We start from the raw sequence: 23,506 nt of genomic DNA, 5'->3' as shown, positions 1-23,506 counted from the left end.
CTTCTTTGAAGAAATGCTCTGTACTACTTATGATGGAGAAGGAATAAATTTATTTGTGATGTTGCCTGCTGGAGCAGCTGTGTCCTAGGCTTCAGAAAACTGAACTAGTTCTTGAATGTTGATGACTGCACTGTAGTACTCCATTTTTATGGACCTTATGTTAAGGATTTATGCCCAAAGTTCTCAACTCTGCATGATGCCAGTACAAGCTGGGGACTGACTGGCTGGAAAGCAGCTTTGCAGAAAAGGACCTGGGAGTCCTGGTAGACAAGCTGGACATGAGTGAGCAATGCACCCTGGCAGCAAAAGCAGCCAACAGCATCCTGGGTTGCATTAAGAGCAGCATTGCTACCTCGAGGGAGGTGATCCTCCCCCTCTGCTCAACCCTGGTGAGGCCACATCTGGAGTGCTGGGTGCAGTGCTGGACTCCCCAGTGCGAGAGAGGTATGGAGCTGCTAGAGAGAGTCCAGCAAAGGGCCACAAAGGGAGTGGCACATCTCTCATATAAGGAGAGGCTGAAAGAGCTGGGCCTGTTCAGCCTGGAGAAGGGCAATTTTATCAATGTTTATAAATATCTGATGGTGAGAATAAAGAAGACGGAACCAGACTCTTCTCAGTGGTGCCCACTGACAGGACAAGAAGCAACAGGCACAAATTGAAATACAGAAAGTCTCATTTAAACATAATAAACTTTTTTACTGTGAAGGCTGTTGAACACTGGAGCCCATTGCCCAGAGAGGCTGTAGGGGGATGCTCCCAGCTTCCTCCCCCAACCCATGACTGTGGGTGCAATGGTCATAACAACGACAACGGAGGAGAGTTAAACCCTGCAGCAGCCAAGACCCAGGGACTGCGCCTGCGTGAAGAGAACTGTAACTGGCCTAGCGACCCCACCTCCACCTTCCCCTGAAGGGTATAAATAGGTTGGCCCGGAGGCCATCTTTGGCTCTTCGCAGGTGACAGCAGGTCTGCCAACTTGCGGAGCCCCTTGGGATGGGGACGCCCTCCCGCAGTTACTTCCCTGGGATTGAGTGTACGTTGGCCGCTGAGGCAACGCGTGGGTAAGATCGATCAGAATTGGTTTGCCTAGTTCATTCATTTGGGTATTTACAGTTAGTATAAATTAGCTATCTTTTTCTGTTTACTAAGTAGTTACTGTTAGCATAACTTTTAGTGTAATTAGAAATAAGTATTGTAGTTGAGCTAAGTTTCTGTTAACAAGAATTCTTGTTTTGTACCATTGCAACTTCTGTAGTAAATTTTGGTCTTTGAAACAGGTTGCGGAGTCATGCAGTAAATCTCCTCTCCCCCTCCTCCCCTCCCTCGCGCCACACGAAACCCACACAGTCCGGGACTGTAAGATAGTCGGTCGTCCCGCGACAGAGGCTGTGGAGTCTCCATCCTTGGAGATATTCAAAACCCAGCCAGACACAGTCCCGAGCAACCTGCTGTAGCTGACTGTGCTCTGAGCAGAGGGGTTGGACTAAACGATCTCCAGAGGTGGCTTCCAACCTCAGTGCTTCTGTGACTGTGATCTGTTTGGGGCTAAAATTGCTTCCTGCTAAGCTCCTGCACAGTGTCTGGACAGGAAGGAGAATCTGGATCCCTGAGTGTGACGCTTATGTCATTACCATTTGTAATGGAGTCATTATTTAGGAAGTTTTTTTGTTTGGTTTGTTTTTCCTCCAAGACATCAATGGAAACAGGAACAGACTCAACAAGCTACAATCACTCAGAGTGTGGAAACCCAATCTCAAGTTTATATACTGGATTTTACCAGACAACAGAGAATGTCATGATCTTAAACTAAAGGAATAAGGTGCTCTGGTAGTTGGCCTAAGCTGGGAATCTCTCACCAGAGACTTGCACAGGGCTCTATCTGGACATTACCTCCGATTCAGCAAAAGATTTCAAGTGCAATGTTTAGAGAATTTAAAACTCACAGTTTTACAGGAAGTTACTTTTCCAACACTTGCTGAAGTATTCAGAAAGAAGTAAAAATATACTAGTGGAAAACATAACAGCACCCTTCTCTAATAAATTCCATTCCACCTCATAACATTGACTGCATTTTCAAAAGTTTTTGCCACAAGTTAAATAGGCCTATATTAATAAACACCGTAAGCTATCTTTGTGCAATGTGTGGCAAATTCTGTCATGATTTAGAAGCCTTCAGGAGTTGATGACATTCATCAAAATACATCCCAGAGGATTCACACATTTTCTTCAAGCAGTTTTCTTAAAAGATTGAAGCAGCATTTGAGAAGCTTACAGAATGACAGAAAAGCAGCAAAAGGATTTCAGCTGTAATAGATTTGGCAACAAATATAAACAGTATCATTTTATCTCCCTCAATACTATGCTATGGCTATTCATGATGCTACATTTATCAATCCATCAGCATTTCCTTCATAAACCAGCATTTTCAGTGGTTTGAAATTGCTATAAAACCAGCTCTTTTCCTAAATCTTAGGGGTCTCAGCCCTGATGCCAAGATTTTATTAAATCATCTGCCTATGGAGTGGAAAGAAAAGACACCAGCAGTTAAAGGTTTGTTGTTGATGGTGCTGGGTTTTGAGTCATAAACAACTTTTTATTCCACTTGGAAGAAATATTTCACTCAGAATAAACAGAGGAGGATTAAAAAATGTTTCATATTTATTAAAGGTAAGGTATACCTTAAAACCTCAAAATCCAATGCTATTTTTCCCAAATACTTGGTCAATTTGTCCCAGACTTGAATTGGAGATTGAAAAGTTTCCTCAGGATCTTTTCTTATCCTTAGTTTATAACAATCCAATACCTAAAATATATACCTTGTAAAAAAATTGTTTGAATTTTCTAAAATATATAATCAGCAGCTGAGGCGTTCAAAATCATTCAAAGGGTCAAATACTGCCATACAGACAACATAAAAAAATTCCACTAGAAAAGATAGGTAAAAAATGCCAGATTTGGCCCCTAGAGATATTTAATACATGAATAGAGCTCTGCAAGTACATATTTACCCAAACAATCAGAGTATGTCCTTTTGGGTAAATAATTAGTAATAAATTCTAAGGGGATCATTCAATTTCTTGCATTCTGCACCCTGCATTAAATGCATCTAAAAATACTGAGTAAATACACTTGTCAGGAGGACCGCAATGACTGAGAATTTTTTTACATATGGTTTTAATTGACTCAGTGTAGTGTCTTTGTTTGAAAAGCTTCATGGAAAAAATGCAGTCAGTGTTGTGTCAGAGCAAACACAACAGTGAACAGGTTATTTTGGATTCCTTGTTTTCAAGAGGTAAATTTAATTGCCAAGGTTAGGATTAAAAAAAAACCAAACAACATTGTTAGAGTCTTAAACAGTTTTAGAATGCAGATGTGACACAGCAGTTTAAAAGATTTAAAACAAGATTTAAAACATTCAACTTGACGCACTACAGTTATCTCATAAGCCTATGACACCACACAAGGCAAGTCTTAGGGAATGAGATTTTTACACTTTTCAAGTGGATATATTTTATAGCTAAATAAGAGACTTCAAAATGTCTTTGCAACTAATGAGATGATTTTTTTCAGTTAAAATCATCTTTATGTTGATGACTCTTTTATTAGAACTCACCCATCTACCAGGATTTAAACTGAAGTATTGAGCTAAGTTTTTTACTAATGACTTGATTCTATATTAAAAAATCATCTTAATTTTTACTTCTCTACAAAGCTATCATTAATTTTTAATACTACAGCTTTTGTCAGTTATTTTAAGTATATTTTTATTTATGCAAAGCATATACAAAGAGAATATCCTTCCACTTTCTTAGTGCTCTACTCTACTTTCAATAGACTAGTTGAGAATATCTTTGGAAATCTGGCTGGGTGAACAGGAAAACTAAGTTAACAGCAGTCATTCACAAGCCTAAAAAGAATTTCCAAAACAGATCCTGAGCAAACAGTGCCGCTGCCTCCATTTCCTTGTGCACAATAGTTTTAAGTGATTTCAATCAACTGCAAGTTACCAACTGCTTTATTTTAGGTCAATGGTTTTGTCAACAGCTGGTCCACTGTAAAAATTCCCATTTACTGGGGAGTACAAGGGGATAATTATAATAACGAAGGTGAGAATGACACTTTGGTACCCAAGAGCAGTTAAAGGCAATGGCAAGAACCGAGAGTGTCCCAGGGAAAGCAAATGCTTTTACTGCATGGCTGCCTACCTCATTACACAGAGAAATATAGAATTGCACGTTTTGTGCCTTCATCATGTACCCCCCCCTTTTTTTTTAAATCAGGCACCAGCAAAAAAGGCATGACTGAATCTGGTTTTTAGCTTTTCTATTACTTATGTATGTCTGCTCTTGTGCTACAGAAGATGGTGGGAGATGTGGGAGAGATTTTGCACATCACTTTCAAGATAGTACCAGTATAAATGGCACTGATATAGCAAAATATCTTCCCACAGGCACTAAGTAAAAGACAACAAGCTCCCTTGAGAAGCGTTTGCTTCCATTTCTTTCCTTCAGTACTCAATGCACTGAAGTTTTTTCTCCTTTCCTCACTGATTACGGCTACACATTAGAACCGGAGACAAAACAAAGATAGGAGAGAAAACTTTTATCACAACACAGGAAACAAATTTCTCTTTTGCTGCTCTCCTGTGCACTCGTTTGCATAATGAGTTACAGCTTAAAGTTTCTGACTAGGTCACCTTATTTTGAGAGATCCAATTCTGCAAGGGCTCCTGACATTGACAGAGGATGGGTTCTGAAAACAGGCTCCTGGACTGACTGCCAGTTTTTTTGTGATTAAATATTTTGGATATTTTTTCTAAAATGCTGATTTTTTAATAGCTATCATGTACCCACCATTGTCAGAGACAGGTATTACAATATATGTCATCTATTTATATGCAAACATACAGGGTTAGCCACATTTTATTCTGACAGTAGAGCAAAAGCCAAATCAGTGCAAGTAAATTGAGATGGCTCGCTTCACCTGCACTTAAGGTGCAGGCAGCCCTCAGAGGCCAGGCCAGGAACAAACAAATGAAACCTGAGAAGCCACTTTTGGGGAGAGAGTTACTTCTATTGCAAAAGGGGAGGAGAAGGGAGAAGAGAGGGCATTTCAGTCTTATTTAGGCCTATCAGCATTTAGCCTTTTATTTCCTGTAATTGCCAACTGTCTCTTAGTTTATATAACCTGCCACTAGGTAAAAACATCAAATACAGAAACCCCCATTATAAGGTAGATCCTTCAGTCTGTGAGAGGGGAGGAATACATGTTTTATTACTGAGGAACCAAGGACCTGCTGCTTGCTTTCCTGCTGAAGGAGATGGGTCAAGAGCCTAAGCTTAAGGACTGAGCCATATCCTATAAGTCTACTTCCTACAAGTCTGTAAGTCTGCCTGGGTCTCCATCTCTCAGAGATAATGTAACAAAATTCAATAAAGTGCATTTAATTAAGTCATTAACTTTCAGATGAGACTTTAAACAGGAAAGAACCGCCTGCTCATCATGCGTAATGCAATGTTAAAGATACTATTCTGGTTTTCATAAAAGATAGACTTTACTCCTGCTCACACGCCTGTTGATGTAGGAAAGCCAGACCTTTAAATGAGCTACCTTAGGCATTGGTAGAAGTCTAAAAAGAGCAAGATGGAGCTCAGTAGAGGCTATAAACATACCTGAAGTCAACTGGCTTGTACTGAGTTCCTGCCCTTCTCCTTCTAGGGCCCAAGTTAGCAAGCTCAAACCTCCCGCTGGTATCTCTACCCTACACTGCCATCTGCAGTGGAGAGTTGTATGGAGTTTGATTAGGATTTCCCTCCCTTATCTCAGAATGGATTTCAAAGATTTGCATTTGTAAGTCTTTCCTTCCCTATGTGTACGTATATTCACACAAAAACACACAGTATAAAACATTTTCTCTCTTTTAGAATGAAAAATACTGTGTAAATGTACAAACTGTGTAAATTAATTATCAAATATTTCACTGCTATCTGACAAAGAAAGAAAAAAGTCTCCTTAGATAAATAGATTATCTCCTTCAGTCACTAAACTATGAATAGGGGACATAAACTCTGAACAGGAGACATAAAAGTTGATGATGGGTTGAAGAGCAGAGCTGGTAATGCACTAGGAACAGAACTAACTTTGGCCTTATGGTAGCTGATCTGTTGAGGGAAATGCTACGTTCTGAAACGGATATGCTTGGTCCTGGGGAGGAAGACTATAGATGGTGATTACAATACCCTTAACAGATGCATATTAGAGTGGGATTCACAGCATCCTTTGAAAGTGTTTTACAGCTGACCCTTCAGCACAGAGGTGGAGGACAACGCTGGCACAAGTCGCAGGGGCTGGGAAGCCTGGCTGCAGCCACAGACGTGGGAGCAGGCTCTGCTCTGCTCTGCAATCCATGAGGTATGTTTCACTGGCAAAAAAACAGACTGGAAAATTAAAATGAATTCCCAAATCCAAGTGCAGACAGGTGGCAACTCTAAATCTAGGAAGCTAAATTACCATTTTTGTAAATCTCTCGGCATAGTTAATGCCAGATTTACTTTTCTCACAAGAGAAATTTTCAGTTCCATCATTGCTACTGGCACCTGAACTGAAAACATTTGTGTAGCAAACAGGTCAATTGAACCAATGGGGTCTGCTTTTTAACTGCTCCACATAAGATTTTCTGCTACAGCAGTCCCAGAAGTAGTAGGCTGCAGTTTGTGGCTTTGTTTTGATGATGGGTAAGTGCTGCAACAAATATTATTTTCTAAAGCCTATTACAAAGATGTGAAATCATGGTGAAAAGTTTCTACCACAATACTAAGGCAAGAAATAGTTCCTTCATCCAAAATGTTTTCCAAAGATGAGGAAGAAGAGTAAAACTTACTTGCAACAACTTTGCATTGAGGATTAATTTTCCTTTCACTTATATGGTGAGGATGATGAATGACTTTGCTCAACAGGTCTAAGTTTTACTGTAATATAAAATTTGTATAAGTGATGGAGAATAAGGCCCTCTGCCTTTCATGAACTTTCAAGCACTAAATATACCTTTACTCAGTCACTAAAAGGTTAAAATGAATGTATAATTAACTGTGAAGGAATACCATATATTTTTTGATACATGAAAAGAGATTGTATATAGTAAAACTATAACTTGCAAACCATGAGTAATCTTAAAATGATCTGATAAAATAAACAGAACAATTTTCTTGCTTATTAAACAACCTCCTCCTAAACAGATTGCAAGTCTCCTTATTAGTGCTCCCCAGCATCATGCTGAGATGTGTGCCTAAGGAGAGCTCTCAACCAGTGGGGCTTCTTGCAGGTGCATGTCTCTCTGCATGGATCTTGCTGTTTAAATGATTTAACACCATATTAAAACTAGACTGTAACTGTAAAACCCTCTRTCATACTGTAGTTGAAGCCAAGTAAAGTGCTCTTTTACACTGGATTTGCTTATCTGCTATTTGCCCCAGATGAGACCATCCTGACATGATTCTCTCCAAATACGCCCAAGCTGAAATTTTAGTCTGTGGTAGACATTGTGGTGGCAAAGATCCAGAGCTCTCTTCCCTCATGATCTGCATTTGAACGGGATCTTATAAGCTCATTGAACTCCCGCAAAGACATTTCTCTCATCTGTGCCTGTGTTATCCCTCCCTTTTTCAGGCTTATTTGTGAAATAAGAGCAGGTGGATAGGCAAGGAATTGCTACAGACACTCATGTCCTTTTTCTTTTTCTCACATGGAGACCTACCAGTAAAAACGTCAAAATTTTAGCAGCATGGCTAAGGTTGCAATAAGGTTCTAGTGGACCACACAGTAACTTTTTTTCCACCTGTGTGCTTCCAATTTTTGCACAGATATTAGAAGTCTTGTGTCGGAGTGGGAGACGGACCCGGAGTAACGATGAGTCTCAATATGAGTATGATCGTTCTCCCTTTATTCAAGCTTTTACAGAGTATATATAGACAGGCAATAAGCATGTGCTAGCGATAGCTATATGATTGGTTTACAGCCTTCGTTCACGCGCCTAAAGCGGATATCTAATTGGTGCAGGATTGCTGTCCACGCGGAGAAGTCTGTCGACTTGTTTACCTCCTTGTAGCTTCTTTCTTTTGTGCTCTTCAAGGACAGCTCGCATAGCTGTGGGATCCTCCCTCCATCATGAAGACAGGATTGCTCACTTCTAAGAGATCATGCCCCTTTTCACTTAACCATTCTTCCACAGTCTTGTTAACAGGAGTGCTGCATACTGCTTGATTTTAGCTGTGTATGGAGCACAGCTATGAGAGAGCTGCAACTATGTGAAAAATCCTTGCAATCCCATCTTCAGCTTAGGGGGCATACTTAGTGTGAGAAGGTCTCATCTCATTCTGGTATCTGGAATATCTCATTCCAGATACTTCAGTGACAAAAGACAGCGCCCAACACAGAAACAGATAGATAGAGACGTGATTCCACAAAATATCAAAGTCAACAAAACCTTTTAAAGTAAATCGTATGAAAAAGTTGTTTAAGAAGAATGAATAAAATAGTTGCTCTCCTTTTCCCCCCCTTTATTCTACTACATTTTGTTTTGAGGAGAACTAGGTTTTTTTTTAATAACATTCTACTAGATTTTGCAACCATATGGTCAAACAGAGAACATAGTGACTAAGTGATAGACTTCCAGCCTCAACAATCTGCATTTAAAAAGGAGCAGATCCATATGTTTTTCTCCTTCCCTTTTTTTGTCTTATACCAGTTGCTACAACACTTGTCTTTTTTTTGCACAAGACAAGGCATTTGGGGGAGCACTTTGTACACAGAGAGAAAATTTAAATTCCTCACAGTATGGAAAGCTTAGGCACTACTGCTTAGAAACAGCCTCTCCCAGACATTCATCTACTGCCTTAGCTTTCACCAACAGCTTTTAAAGCCATGTACATTGTATAATGGGAGAATATTTATGTATAATTAAAGTGCATACAGACAGGTAAGGCTAATACAAATTGTTTTCAGTAAGTGGGATACATATATTCACAATAAACTAGCGCCAAGATCATTGCAAAGTCTAATTCTTTAAAGGTTTACGTTCTGAAATTGCTAGCTGGTCATTGCACACCAGACAAGAGGTGAGGCTGTTCATGCAATATGATCCAAGAAATGAATTGCGTCACCCCTAATATGCTTGATCTCATCCAGTTTTAAAAGTTCAGCATGATCAGTACTTCGTTATTTGGAGGAGAATCTTTAAAGAGAAGGAAGTAGACAGTACTCAGTTATGTTTATACGCTTTTGTTTCCTGTCCACGTGTCTCACATAGGACTACTACTATAAATGGGGAGAAAAATGACACTGATTTAGCTCACTAGCTGCAATAGCCCTTCTTTTAGAGAAGCCCCCAGTTCAATTTCTCGCTGAAATGGATTTTTCACAAATAAGGATAATCCTTCATTTAGTGTTTACACACTTGGTTACCTCTTAGCATACTTCCCTGTCATATCAGGTTTTAAATTTTTATTTAAAATTGCCAGAATTCATTTATGCATTAACTGGTTTTATTATAGTTATGGACGAGCTGGCATTCAACACATTTAGCATTAGCAAAGAATAGTCATGATTTTATCAGAATATACCAGGACCCATACCCAATTTTGCCTTCTTTTTCTTGTGTTGTATTACTGTTCAGGCAAACATGGCTAGCCAGCACAAAATGAGCATCTCTACTGGCAAAAAGTAAATTATTTCCTCTTGACTTTCTCTCTTCCTTCCTCCCTTTCTCACTTAACATACACACAGACACACATGCACTTTTAATCTCACATAGCCCATTTCATTTTATCAGAAAGTGCAGGGGAAAATGGATTGTAGCTAACTATGTGCCCTCCCTGAAGTATGGAGTAAGATTCCGCTTACTGCACAAATTGAGACACAAAAATATCAGAAAGACACAAAATGTCAATTCTTTTTAATGTAAATTACAAATTGAGACATGCTATAGAAGTAAAACAGAAGAGGATCTTGAGTCAAATGAAGAAAAATTTTCCAGCAGAGTAAAAATATTTAAACTAAAATTACACATTTCCTTTTGCAGAGCTAAAAGAAGAGGAAGTAAGGGACTTTCATTTCATATAAGGCATTCTACCTGATGTAAATAAAGCCTATGATTTCCATTTTCCTCTTCAACTCACTCTTTTGCCAAAATGCCAAAGTCATCAATCTTACCCTTCATCACTGGGCCTGAATTTCAGGAAATACCTTTTAACATTAGCAAAAATTTAGCACTAAGATAGAAGTTGACAGCAGAAGCAAGCAGTCAGCCTATTGGTTTCCATTTCTTATTGCAACTTGTAACTTGAAAAGTTTAGTCCTGCACTTCTTTGCATCAGGTTAGTTATATGGATAGGGTGAAAACAGGTCTAGCTTAGCATAACAGTATCGAATAATTATGAATGCATGTTAAGAGATTTTTATCATGAGGTCAAGACCTGCAGGCAAGTTAAGAGAAAAAGAAAAAAATGTGTCTCTTGACAGTATTCAGAAGTCTGAGAGTTAGGTGGCTTCAGTTTATTTTTTAAATCCATCTTCAATAAATAGTTCTGTACATCATCATCAAGATTTAATGGGTTTTCTTGACACTGTCTCATAAGAAAAACTGTATGACACCACATGGTAAATTGGTTGCTCAAAATGCAAGTCAAAAAGAGAAATTCTAGAAGACAAAAAAATACCTATTGCACTATGGAAGCACATTTGTTTACACCAAGTGGGATTCTGGTTTGTGCTGTTTTTTTAAGATTTTTTAAGATTGTGTAAAACAATGGAGCACTTAAATATCCTCCCTTTTAGCTCATAATAAAAAACCCTCAACTATTATCTTAAGTTGATTAATCTGATTTATTTCCTGTAATAGAGGAGATGCACAAACTGTTCCTTCTCTTGGCACCTGACTATGATATTTTAAATTCATTTTACTTCTCACTGAAAATACTGTCATACTTTAGATAGAAGCCTAATCTGCTGACTTGATGTCAACAGAAAGCTCCATAAGGCTCAAGACTCATGCAGGTAAGCAGTTTTTCAATTTAATGATTGTTTTTTCAGCTACTTACAGGATTGTATGAAATTATACCTATTCCCACTTAGAGTTTGGAACTTCTTGGTCTGAGCAGAAGCAGATAGATCTGTAGATCCAGAGGTTTTAACAAAAAGTGAATATTCAAACAAAATTATTTTCCCACTATTAAGCACTTTATAAAACACCAAGTAAAGCTTGGTCTAAATACATTCTGGCCTGTTTTCCGTCGTTTGTTAGTTCAACAGAAAGAAATTAATTAGACCCAACTGAGGTGAGAAATATAACTTCAGGGAAATGAATTTTCTTCCATCTGAAACTGAATTTTTTAACTTATGCAGGTCAAAATATAAAGAGAGACTATTAACAGCTGGAATTAATGCGTTGGTCAGATGAAGGCAGTGCAAAAGCCTACATCCCCTTAGCCACACAAGAGGCCACACGCAAGTGTGGGAGTCAACAGCCAAACCAGAACCCAAGGGAGGCCCAGCATACCTCACTCTTAGAAACAGGACATATGCAGAAAAGTATTCTTCAATATTCTAAGAATATGCCCTACTATCTATGACATTTATACTGATAACAGACAAATAATTCTACCCTTAGCTAGCATGTTTTCCTTTCCCAAAATTATGGATGTGATTCTCAATAATACTACGTTCCTGTGCAGAGATGAGACAGCAGGGTTTTCAGCTGGCATCCTCTGTTCAGAGTGAGATTGGAGAAGGCTAGGACAAACATCTCTTCTTGCTCTTTATAGGATCTTGAGGCACTGGCTAAAATGCAGTGTTTTATTCTGAAACAGGTAACCTTTGCTAAGCTAAGCTGACTTTTTTGACAATAGAAGTGGTACTTGTGGAAATATGGACATGCAAAACATACTGATTCCAATGAATACAGCCTGAACTCAAAAGCAATAAAACCAGAACTTGGAGATGTACAGACAAAATAAAACAGTTCAAAACAATTTTGAAATACTTTCACAATCGGATCATAAACAGCTGATGAACACATGCAGATCAAATCTAAGTCAAAACACCACTGATACCCCCTCAGTTCACCTTTGTGCCAGCATACACCCATGCTGACCAGAGAGACAGACTGCCCATGCCAAGGGTACCCAAATGCGGTTTGCTCAAGCATCACCATCAGTGGACACAGCAACAAGAACAGTTAGTGCTTGTATCACATTAGCAGTAGAGATATCAGTTTAGGAATCACTGGTCTATGGATTTAAAGGCACAAACACCTTAACTACAGCAGGTATCAGTGAAATAGCAAGGCCCAGTCTGATCAGAGGGGACAGGTTAARCCCTGGGCAAGCCCGCAGTAGTAATGCCTAAAATCCTTGAACTTACTGACTGCCAGGGCCAGGAGTTTCAAGATATGCTAGAAACAGACTTTATAATTGCAGTTGCTGTCCTCATCTCCTTCCAAAACAGTAAGTTTAAAAGCCAGTATTATATACAAACAATATAAGGCTTAGATTTAGCAATTTAATGCTCTTGGGTGAATATTTTTCAGTGTAAAGGAGATCTCAGGCTCTCCATACTGTTTGGTCTCTGATTCTCTTATGAGATGTAGCCTGAAATTTTATTTTAATGAAAATTTTTCCATGGACAGGTTTTGCTATTTTTTTTTTTTTTAAACTAAAGCTATCAGATATTTTATCAAATCCAACATATTCAACCAATTCTTGCTTTTGAAAACCTTTCTTCATGAATTCATTCTATGCTTTCTATGTCCAAAATGTATGCTGTTTTAACTAGGCTGGCATAATTAAAACAATACAGCATTCCTGTGACGGCTGCAATTATACACTTAAATAAAGAAATTGCTTATACAAGGACAGATTGTTCTCAGGCAGAACTGTTAGAACGTAGACTATAGTGAGGAAGGTGCACCCACACTAGAAGATTTATTGCTTTGTTTAAAAAAAAAAAAAAAAGTAGAAATCTCCTCCTTCCCAAGCCAAAGTATTTTCCCTTGTCTGAAAAGGCTATGGGTACCTTCTAGATAGAAGCATGCTATTTTATTTAAATTGAGGGTATTACCCCATTGGACAGCTAGAATATTTCTCAGTGAGTCACTTCCATAATACACACTTCACAATTATTATGGACCCTCCACAATTTTATTTCTGCTTTTAACAAAACCGTTAAGCCAACAGGCTTTACAGAATAATAAGCCCATGCTCAGAACTCTTGCCAAAGATCAGGTTTCCCAAATAAAATTCTGATGGCCTAGCTTTATTTAGAAAATTTACAGGACTTAATGTTAAATTTATATTTGTGTAGTGAAAAACAGAAAATAACCTGCTCCTAATACAATGAAGTTATTCACACAGAACCATTTGCAGTAGCTTTTAAAAAGGCATCTGTATGCAAGATACGCCTCAGAACTCAAATGGTCGTTTTTCCACATAAGAAGCAAGCTTTAAACATATGGCAATTACTATGGGGAAGCAGGGATATCCTGTTTTGCCCAGCTGCTTGCAATGGAAAAAGTCAAATGAATTCTAGCACTTTAAGTGTGGATTATTAACTGGTCATCCCCCCAGGTCCCTAAGAACCTATTTATGCATTAGAAAAATTCCCTGAGAAGAGGGGGAAATCATCATTAGAACACTGCATAGCTCTACTAATATCGTTAAAATCAATGTAACTATTATAGTTGTGGTTACAGCATGTTAAAGAGGCTTTATGTTAATGAAGCTCTGAGGAAACGCATATCAAGTTAGACCTATATACCTTTAGATCACAACCCTACCCAAAGGAGTATAATTAATATAACTTAAAATCAGCTGATTGCTTAATTACACAAGTCTGAGGTTCTTATTTAGATTAGGCTTAAGTACCTTTCTTAGTAACTAATTCTGTCCAAAACAAGGAAGAAAACCTCTGACATGAGGCAGAAACATACAAGTTTGCAGGGTTTGCTGCCACAGTGAGCTAAAATAGAGACCTGTTTCTAGTTCGTTGAGAGCTAAACAATTACTTTCATCTGTTCTTAATTAAAAGAATTACCTTAATTAACAATATCAGTATATGATAATAATTAATAATCCTAATTTAAAAATTACATCAGCTTCTTAACAGAAATGAAGCTACACATTTGAGAAAGTGTTTTACCCCTTGCTATTTCTGCTACTACAATATCTTAAGAAACAATAGTTATTTTTTCTTTCCGAGCCAGCTGGTGCATCAGATACTCCAACATCTTAAAAATTAGGAAAAATTACTGAACCCTTAGAATTGTTTAATACCCATCATTATGAAAAATGTTGAAATAGTGTAGTGTGAGCACAATCTCTCTGTACCCACAATTATCTAAGGAATAATACTGGTAAGACAGAAGCTTGGCTGTACTTTAATAAAGAAAGCAAATTAAGAGAGTTATGCACTGGGACATCAGAATCTCAGTGGCAGCTGCCATATTAAAAAAACCCCACTGTCATAGTCCAAGTTATTTTTCATACAGTAATAAATTCCAGCAAGCCATCCACACCACATCATGGCCTTACTGAGTAAAAAACACATTCACACAAAAGAAATACATACACAGGAAGAGGAGACCAAGAAGATATCACCTACATATATAGCTTAAGATGTCAATTTGAACAGGGTAGATATGGCTTTAACATTTAAAATACAGAGATATATCCACCAGCCAGTATTGAAAAACATTCATTGTACCTCCTTTCACCACAGAAGACTAAGAAACTTGAGAGAGGGTCCTTCTTTGGCAGGGGAGGAGATACCGTATGGACAGAAGGCAGGCTTTATACATTTTTAAGACAATGACTGCAGAGCTGATAGGAATATTAAAAAATATGCCAAAAGAATGTAACCTCAAGATATGCTATCTTTTCATTTCCCTGGCCAACAGACCATCCTCCCAGGGTCATATGCATACGAGGAAAGGGAAAGCGTGGTTCATCTTCCAGTTACATTTCTGCCCCCAAGAACAGCCCAAATTAAAGCTGAATAAAGCTTACTAAACCTGTCTGTTGGTATGCCCCCCTTTTTTAAAGGGGTGTACATCCGAACAGGAAGATAAAAAACATAAAGAACTGTGGAGGGTCATGACAGGGTTAAACTGGTGGAAAGTTGCAAGTAGCAAGCAACAGGAGCCTCAGACAAACGTACCCAAGGACACCGGTGCAGCTGGGAATGGTACATCCTGAGAAAGTACAAATAAACTAGCAGAAGCCCGTGGGAACCAAGGTTAAGGGCAAGACAGCTTTTCTAAACAAGTAGCAAGGTACAAGGCGTGACCGCTGCGTGCGTGATCGGTGCCATGATTGGCTACCTGTGACATAATCTGCATGGTGATTGGCCTAGCGAAGTGTGTCTGTGAAACCGCTGAAGCAGCTAACTTTTTAAATAAGCTCAGAAATAAACAATAAAGGTCTCAGGACGCAACCCCCCCTGAGTCCGTGCCATTATCCACCACAAAGAACGATAACACAAGACCTAACACTGGTGGATGATCACCTACAATCTAGGCATGGTTGGGTGAGGTCAGTATTAAGTGCCCATGAGAAAGGTAAGACTAACATCTAACTACAGTATTGGACTCTGACACAGATCTGAGGTAAAACCGTGCTGAAAAGGCATGACTAGAGTCCATGCACCAGGTTTAAGAGACAGTAACCAAAAAGGAGAGCAGTCTCAGTTCCTCCGTAACCTGCCGGTAATATTACCCCAGCACTGGTAAGCTGCAGATAACCTGAAGTGGGGAGAAGCTGCTTCAGCAGTGGTAAGGGCTGGAAAATTATGAGCTGCTGTCTGTCTTTTCTTCTTTTCGACAGCCTCGACTCCTTTCTTTCTCTGTCACTGAGCCAGGATAGAAACCATGAATTCCAGAAGAATATGTAATCCGTAAGGAGCAGTGGTGAGAGACAGTTCACTGTGGAATGGACTCTCTCAATGATATATAAAAAAGGGGCGTTTTAAAGCCACTACTCTATCTAGAGGAACAAAACATCACCACAACAGGACTGTAAGTAACCTCTGGAAAGGCAAATAAGTAATTACATAAAGGCATTTAAAGTCATTCCCTTTTTATTTTATATTACTGAAAATCTCCGTTGAGTTTATATTCATTAAAAAGAAAATACCCTATTTAAATAGCTCTGCTTATTAAAATGGAGTTAGGAAGAAAGAATTCAAATAAAGAAAATGAAAATAGTACAGATCTTTATCTTCCTAGTAAATAAGAAAGTACTGAGTTCAAAACACTGCATTTTCAACTATTAGGAAGACCACTTAAACTATCTATGACCTGTTATTTGTCACTCACTGCAAGGGACTTACAAGATTTTAGAGCTTATTTCCTGCCAGAATTTTAAAGTACTACACAGCCTGCACTAAATGACAAGCTGCCTAAATGACAAGGTTTTCATGGTGCCAGAGAAACAAAATCCAACTAATTTTCCTTTGTTAGCTTTAAGATGAACAGCAAGAGATGAATATAATATTCATAATATCACAAACGATGAAAGAGCAGTTCCCTGGCTATGCCCCGGGATTGGTAAACAGGCTGACACAGTTAATAAAATAACATTAACTTAGGAGGCTCCTCTGGAGCACAGAAGTCAGGGACAGCAGCAGAGCTGCATGCACCCAGGTCACTGAACAAAATCCCAATGTGTTACTGGTGTTGGGAGCTAAGTTTCAACAGGGCTGCAGTGAATTACATCAGATCTGAATATAACTCATCATGTCTGAAAGAGCTGAAATAATTTTTGAGCTATAAGGAACACTTAGAAAAACTATAGGAAAGGTTATGCAAAACTCCACTGGCTAAGTACGGAATCTTAAAATCCATTTACTATGCTTTAATCCAGATTCTTACCCTAGTTGCAGTTTGTACTATAGCAAATAGATACTGAATCAAATGTCTTCTGTACTAAGAGTATATCACAAATATTTAAAAAGTGTGATATAAGTGTATAACTTGGTATATAACCATTTGCAGAATCGGACCTTAATTTGTAGAAATGCATTTTCCTTTCCATTATAAAGTTGTGAACAGCTTTATACTGTTATGACTCCAAAAAAGAAGTCTAAGTGTGACTGCTATAAACAGTTAAATCATTTTTTTTTCTTAAAGCAGAAATATAACCTTAATATATATCATCGGAATCATGGCAATTGGTACAAATTGCAATATTGTATGTATAATAAATAAATATTTTTTAAAAACTCAAAGCAACAAAAGAAATAGAGTGAAACTAATGACTAAGATTTTCAAGCTGTTTAGAAAAAGTTGCTGGCAGGCTTGTAGGTGCTCTATATAAGACTCCCATACTCTAGACTTTCCAGACATGCTTTTATGCTTGATTAATTAGTGAAACTAGGGAGAGGTGATACTTTTGCAGTGACCGATGTTTTCTTACAATTAAATCAATCTGGTATATATACATCTCCCATAAAGCATCAGGTCATGAAATGCTCATAAAACACCAGCCTAGGAGTCAACTGCAAAATTACACATTTTATATTTAGATAGATGCCTTTGATAAAAATAAAAATAGAGGGCTCTTTAATTTCATAGAAATATAGTATCACAAATTTACCCTGAGTGTCATGTATTAAAATAATGCTATGTAAATAGGCATGACAGTTAAATACAATTTTAGAATAAGACTGTTTAAATGAGTAAGTAAAATTTTAAAATGTCAGTCAACACTCTATGAAAAGAGAAAGCTCAATGTAATGAGGCTGGTCATTTCCGGCTTAGGTGGAGAAAAGGATTAGCATGTAGACTACATCAAGGCTGCCCAAATCTTTGTCTGGCTTTTACACAGGTATTCACTTTCATCTCAGTAAAAGAATTACAGTAACAAATGCTGGCTTACATGATGCTTTGCTGCTTATGGCACAAGAGGGCTTCTTAAGAAACATTTGCTGTGCTGCCATGTAAAGGTCAGGCACAGTTTACTGAGAAGTTGGGGGGGGAAGCTTCAAAAAACCCTGTGGCCTTCCTGACAAATCTGTGGTATGGTGGCACACAGTCTTTTTTTATGGTTTGCCCAAGTACAGTGTCAGCTTTACTTTGACTAATTCTCTATGAAATGAAAATTATTATAATACCAGTAAAGAAATTGCCTTCTAGCAATCACTGGCACAGTCAAGTGGAATTGCAGAAGCAAAAGAAGGTTTTGAGTAATATACTAACTTCTTCCTTACAAGAATTTTTTTTTAACTGTGCACAGAAGCCAGTGATTGACAGTAACGTTTTCAGTCTGACATAACTTGCTTACTGTAGACTGCTATGAATTGAAAAAAGCATAGCAGATACAACCACTAGCTCTGAGCAACACTTTTGCTTAGCACTGAGGCAAAGAGGTTTCTGCACAGTATTGAAAAATAAGCACAACAAAACTCCACAGCTGCATTAAATGGGGCCAGGATATATTTCAAGCTTCCCCAGCTGGAATTATTTTCTATCTTCCTGGAAGATGGATGAGAAAGTAAGAAGATAGGAGGTCACAAGGGCCAGGTACATATACAATTCTGCATCTAATCTGCATAAAGGCAGGACTGAAGTAGATTGTATATATTTATAAGAACAGAAACCTATTCTTGTTCAGCACATTCACTAAAATAAGCGTACCTTTATTGCAAACATTTCCCTTTTGAAAGTGTTGAGTACTGCCAACCCAAACTACTGGACCAGACACACCCATTGCTCCTAAGGACTTGCTCCACTGAAATTTAAGACAAAGAAGAATAACAGATTCTTTTTATTTGGGGGGGAAAAGTAACACAAGCCTTAAGTGCAAATTATTGTCATAGACATAAGCATTATTAAAAAACTGATATAGACAAAAATCTATCATTTGACACTAAGAGATGATTTTCCCTTTTTTTTCCTCCTTTGTATTTTTATGCTGAAGTATTTTTTCAAATCTTCTGAAAGCTGTGATGTTCTGAACCAATCTTGATATTAGCAAATGCTTCTAATACAAGTTTCCAGTGAGTTCTTGTTCATATCTAATGTAAAATATGCTAATAGAAATAAAAAAAAATTCAGCAGCTGCACTCTACTCATTTAATGGAAATTATCAGCTTGTGTGTATTCATTATGTTATTTACCCTGTATTTGACAAAAGAATGTAGGCCAACACACATACCAGTCAATCAGATGCAAAAAGTGTATTTAGAAATATGCCATACTTGAACTTTTCATAGTAGGGTTTTTACAGTGGGGTTATGAAGAATTGTTGGAAGACAACAAAGACTTTTTTTTTTTTGAAGTCTCCAAAATTAAGAGCACTATTTAGCAAATACTGTGAGAACTGAAAAGTCTGGAAACTTACTGAAGTCTACTTAATATAAGGATATTAATATAAGGAACCTGATTGCAAACCACTTGCACATCACAGGTGTGAAAGTTATGAGTCCCCGAAGGGGGCAGGCCTACGGAGGCTGCTGAGCCTGGCAAGGACACGTGGTCTGGGCCGGCACTGCAGCACCGAAGGTGCCAACCGCTCCGCCAGCAATGAGCAGCACTGACTGCTTATATTCAGTCTGAATAAGCTGTAATCTGTGTTTATATTCAGCCTGGATAGAAAGTCTTTAGAAACTGTAAATGACAAGTAACTTCTCCTCTATCAGTTTATATGGGATTCAAGCCTATACGGATTACCAACATTTAAATGAGACTTTGGGGAGAAAACAGCTAGCTGGATCTAAATTCTGGGGTCTCATGCAGCTTGTTACTATCTGGTGCTGATAACTGTGGTCTAGAAAAAAAAAAGGAAAGTGTTTGCCAACGAACAGTTTTCCAGATGTGTTGGTAGAGAACAACAATCATGAAGGAAACAGTGCAGGTCTATTTCTACTCAGAGCTTTTCCATAATTCCTTGAGATAAACAAGAAAATCCTCATTGTGCAGTAAGGAAACTGAGGCAGAAGAGTTAAAAATGAAAAGCTTCGCTTCAGGAATACTAAATACTCACTTCTTGACAAAGTTAAAGAACAAATTGATAAGAAGCAAGTGTCCTGCTATATTCAATGCTCATACATTCCTATCTGAAATTTTGCACTAAAAACACAACCAAAGTTTAGCCAAAACAACTTATACAAGACTAGGTAATCATTTTCCTACAAGGGAATCATTTTTAAAGCCCAGAATAGAACTCGGGTGGTTTTGGTTCATTAAACCATGCCCTTCCTCTTTTTAGGTAAAAATTAACTATAAATTATTTTCTCCTAAGCAGGGAAAGCAACTTGTCTCACAGATTCTGTGGGAATCTTCAGCTTACAGTGCTACACATTGCTATAAATTACCGACTGAAATTCCTTTTGATGTGTTTATTTGGAATAGCACAAAATGCATCTGTAAGCCTCCGAAATTTTGAAGAAGATGTTTATAAGCATTACTACTGTTTATTGTTTCAATGAGAATATAGGAGTTGGGATTTTAAAGGAAGTCCTTGTGTTGTTATCTGTAATGAGAGAGAAGCACTGGGCTACTTCAAGAACCTGAAAGTGAAATTAACCACTCTGAAGTACAGATAAAGATATATTTACTTAAATGTGTCAAATATATGACTGAAAGCCCTCCAAAATCTATAGCATGGTAAGACTCAGTCTTCTGCAAAAAACTAAGCTTCTCGCGTAACAAACTTTTCTGACAACCATTGAGATTTAGGAGAGGAAGGACTCTCATTCCCTAGCGGTACAACCAGTGAAATCCAGCAGGGCTTGGACGTAAAACCTCCAAAACCTCACACAATTGCCAGTTTTGCACATTCAAGTGAAACAACGCTCCTGGTTCAGGATGTAAACCTATCCTGACAGTTCTCCTACCAACTTTCTGTCCCAGCACAATACGCTTTCCTTGTCTTGGCAGCTGGGCCAGACAGATTAATATTCCCAACTGCACAGCCACTTAATTCCTCCTTGTCTCACTCCATAACATTCGCAATTAATGACACAGGTCTTTGTGGCTTTAAATACTACTCAGAGCTTCATATAAGCATCTATAATTCCAATCCTTAAGCACATACTTCAATTGTATGTATTATGCATAGTACCAGGTTAGCCATTAAGGCTTAAAAGAAAATAGAAAGCTAAGAATGTCTTTCCAGGATTGGAGCTCCAGTCTCAAATGTTTTCCTTGTGTAAGCTGCAATAATAGAGATAAGTGAATGAAATTTTCACAAACCTTTAAATTAGTCTTCTCAGTTATATACAGCAGGAAAAGATTTAGGTAGACATACATATATACATAAGCACATACATGCAAATAGATAGACAGAAGTACATATATATAGTTTCTATGTACTCCGAAAGCTTGAGAACACTTGCTTACCCTTGCCAAAGTCAGTGTCCCTTGTTTACATACACTGCAGCGGACCCTCAGTTTCCCGGGTTTCACAGCTTGGCAGAAACTTTTGCAAAAAACATAAAAACTATTGTAACTAGCAGCACCTGTCAGGAAGAAAATAAAGAAAACACTCAATTTGTACTGAAAATGAGTAACAGTCTGTAACAAAGGGTTTCTATTTGACTCTGTAAGTGATATGTAAAGAAAATAGATGATTGACTAATTTTAAGGCCTGAAGACAGCCTTGTGATCATATTGCTTGGTCTACTTAACACTTTCCATGATCTCCTGTTCCTCGATCAATAGCTGCAGCTGCACAGTAACCCCCAGAAAACAAATCCTATCTTGAGTTAGAGCTTGCCACTGATGAGCACCCACTGTAATCTTTGGCAAGTGATGCATGTGATTAATTACCCCAACACGTAATTAATTACAAATAATTTTTGCCCTACTTCCAGTCTAAATTTGTCTAGCCTCAAGTTTTAGTGAGTCCAAATTGCATGACAGATTCCTTGGATCAAGTTTAAAAGATTAGTTTGATTGATAATACAACAAGGAAACAAATATTTAATTTAGCAAATTTAGTTTTATACATGGAAGCCTGAAAACCATTTCTTTATTCTTGCTGGCAGCTGTATAACCTAGCAAAGTTAGCAATCTGCTGCCAAGATATTAGGCCAAGTACATTTTCAAGGAAAATGAAATGAAACACATTCTGTTCTGTGAAACTATGGAACAGAACATGATAGGCAGAGAATTGTCTAAGCCTGGAGCAATCCTAATTATTTGATTTCACGTGCAATTCTGGTTATTGCTTTGAGTAAGCCACTTTTTAGGGTGAATATTGTTATTCCTCAGGGAATAATGGAAGATTCATAGCATGTTGGTTTTAATCGAGACTAGCCATCTCTAGTTCAGAGGCTCAAGCTTATTATCAGAAATTGAGCTGAGCTCAAAATAAAGATTTCCTCAGATTTTCCCAATATCAAGAGGAATGGTTGTGAAGCTTTTCCCTATTAACAAGGGTGAACTTATAGGATCCACAGGAATCCCTTAGAGATCAAAAGCTTCCCACTGTTTTCTTCCCCATCTTCTTACTCTTCCCTACATTTTTCACCAATATAATGTTTAAGTAAATTTGAATCTGATTGTATTACCACAGTAAATATCATCTCAAATAATATTTTTAAACAAGACAAGACTGAATTGCTTTATTTTTACATGTCCTTCAGAATGATAAGGGCAAGACTGTTCTGCTAATGAAAATCCCTTCCAGTCCCTACCAATTCCATGTTATACCTATTCGTAGGTGTCCTAACAGGACTACAGGTGCAATTAGTTTCCAAAACTCAACTTCACAGAACTTTGTTGTCAAAAAAATACAGTACAATCTAAGAAAAAAAGATGCAGATGTCTTCAAAGAACATTTACACTGCTGAAAGAACAAATTTTATAACACATACTAAAAAGCATGCCAAACTTTTTCCAGGCTTACAGAATCATAAACCACGTGTCTAGAGGATATAAGTGATGTCTCCAATATTAATTTTACTCAGCTCATCTATCAAGTGCTTCATTATGCTATCATTATGCTTTCCTGGGAAATATTATTTACCACAACAGAATGTAAAGCATAACAAAATTATAACTAAATTCAAATTTTGCGGAAAAGAAACACACATCCATCCATTCACACACATACACACTGTAGTACATTAAATGAAATCATGCTCTTTTCATATGAATAAATGCAACTCAAGCAATTGAGAGCATACTTCTCAAATCAGTCTGTAACACAGCTCTGAGATGAAGATGGTTCAAATAAAGAAAACAAGGCATATGCTGAACTATTCAACATATGGTACCAAGTTGAGAAGTGAATCCAAACCAAGTATGACAATTTTGAACATCTGGATCCCTATTCACTCATATCTTGCTTGAGGCTCATCACACTAGGACCAAGAAGGGCACTTCTGGATTAGACTCAGTTTGAACTAGAATCAGCAACCAAAATCTAAATTAGGGTATTGAAAATGAGAAAGAGTGCACTGGCAAATGATTGCCCCTTCCTTTTAGCAGTTGCCTGAGGCAGGATCAGCTAAAACT

At 37.8% G+C, this 23,506-nt stretch overlaps 1 protein-coding gene across 1 annotated transcript in view; it reads right to left on the bottom strand.

The window, feature by feature from the left end:
* The window catches only part of PRKN (parkin RBR E3 ubiquitin protein ligase), a gene marked incomplete at its 5' end in the record, with an annotated part of 536,136 nt that overhangs the window by 480,360 nt on the left and 32,270 nt on the right, over positions 1–23,506 (bottom strand). The window contains one exon of the mRNA XM_026080011.1: positions 21,386–21,504. Within this exon, the coding sequence (XP_025935796.1) occupies positions 21,386–21,504 (119 nt within the window). The remainder of the gene's footprint in view (positions 1–21,385; positions 21,505–23,506) is intronic.

Source organism: Apteryx rowi, unplaced genomic scaffold, assembly GCF_003343035.1.
Source record: "Apteryx rowi isolate R43461 unplaced genomic scaffold, aptRow1 scaffold_509, whole genome shotgun sequence".
Classification (NCBI taxonomy): domain Eukaryota; kingdom Metazoa; phylum Chordata; class Aves; order Apterygiformes; family Apterygidae; genus Apteryx; species Apteryx rowi.
Note: the sequence above shows the minus strand (reverse complement) of the source record. Positions and strands in the feature narration are given on the sequence as shown.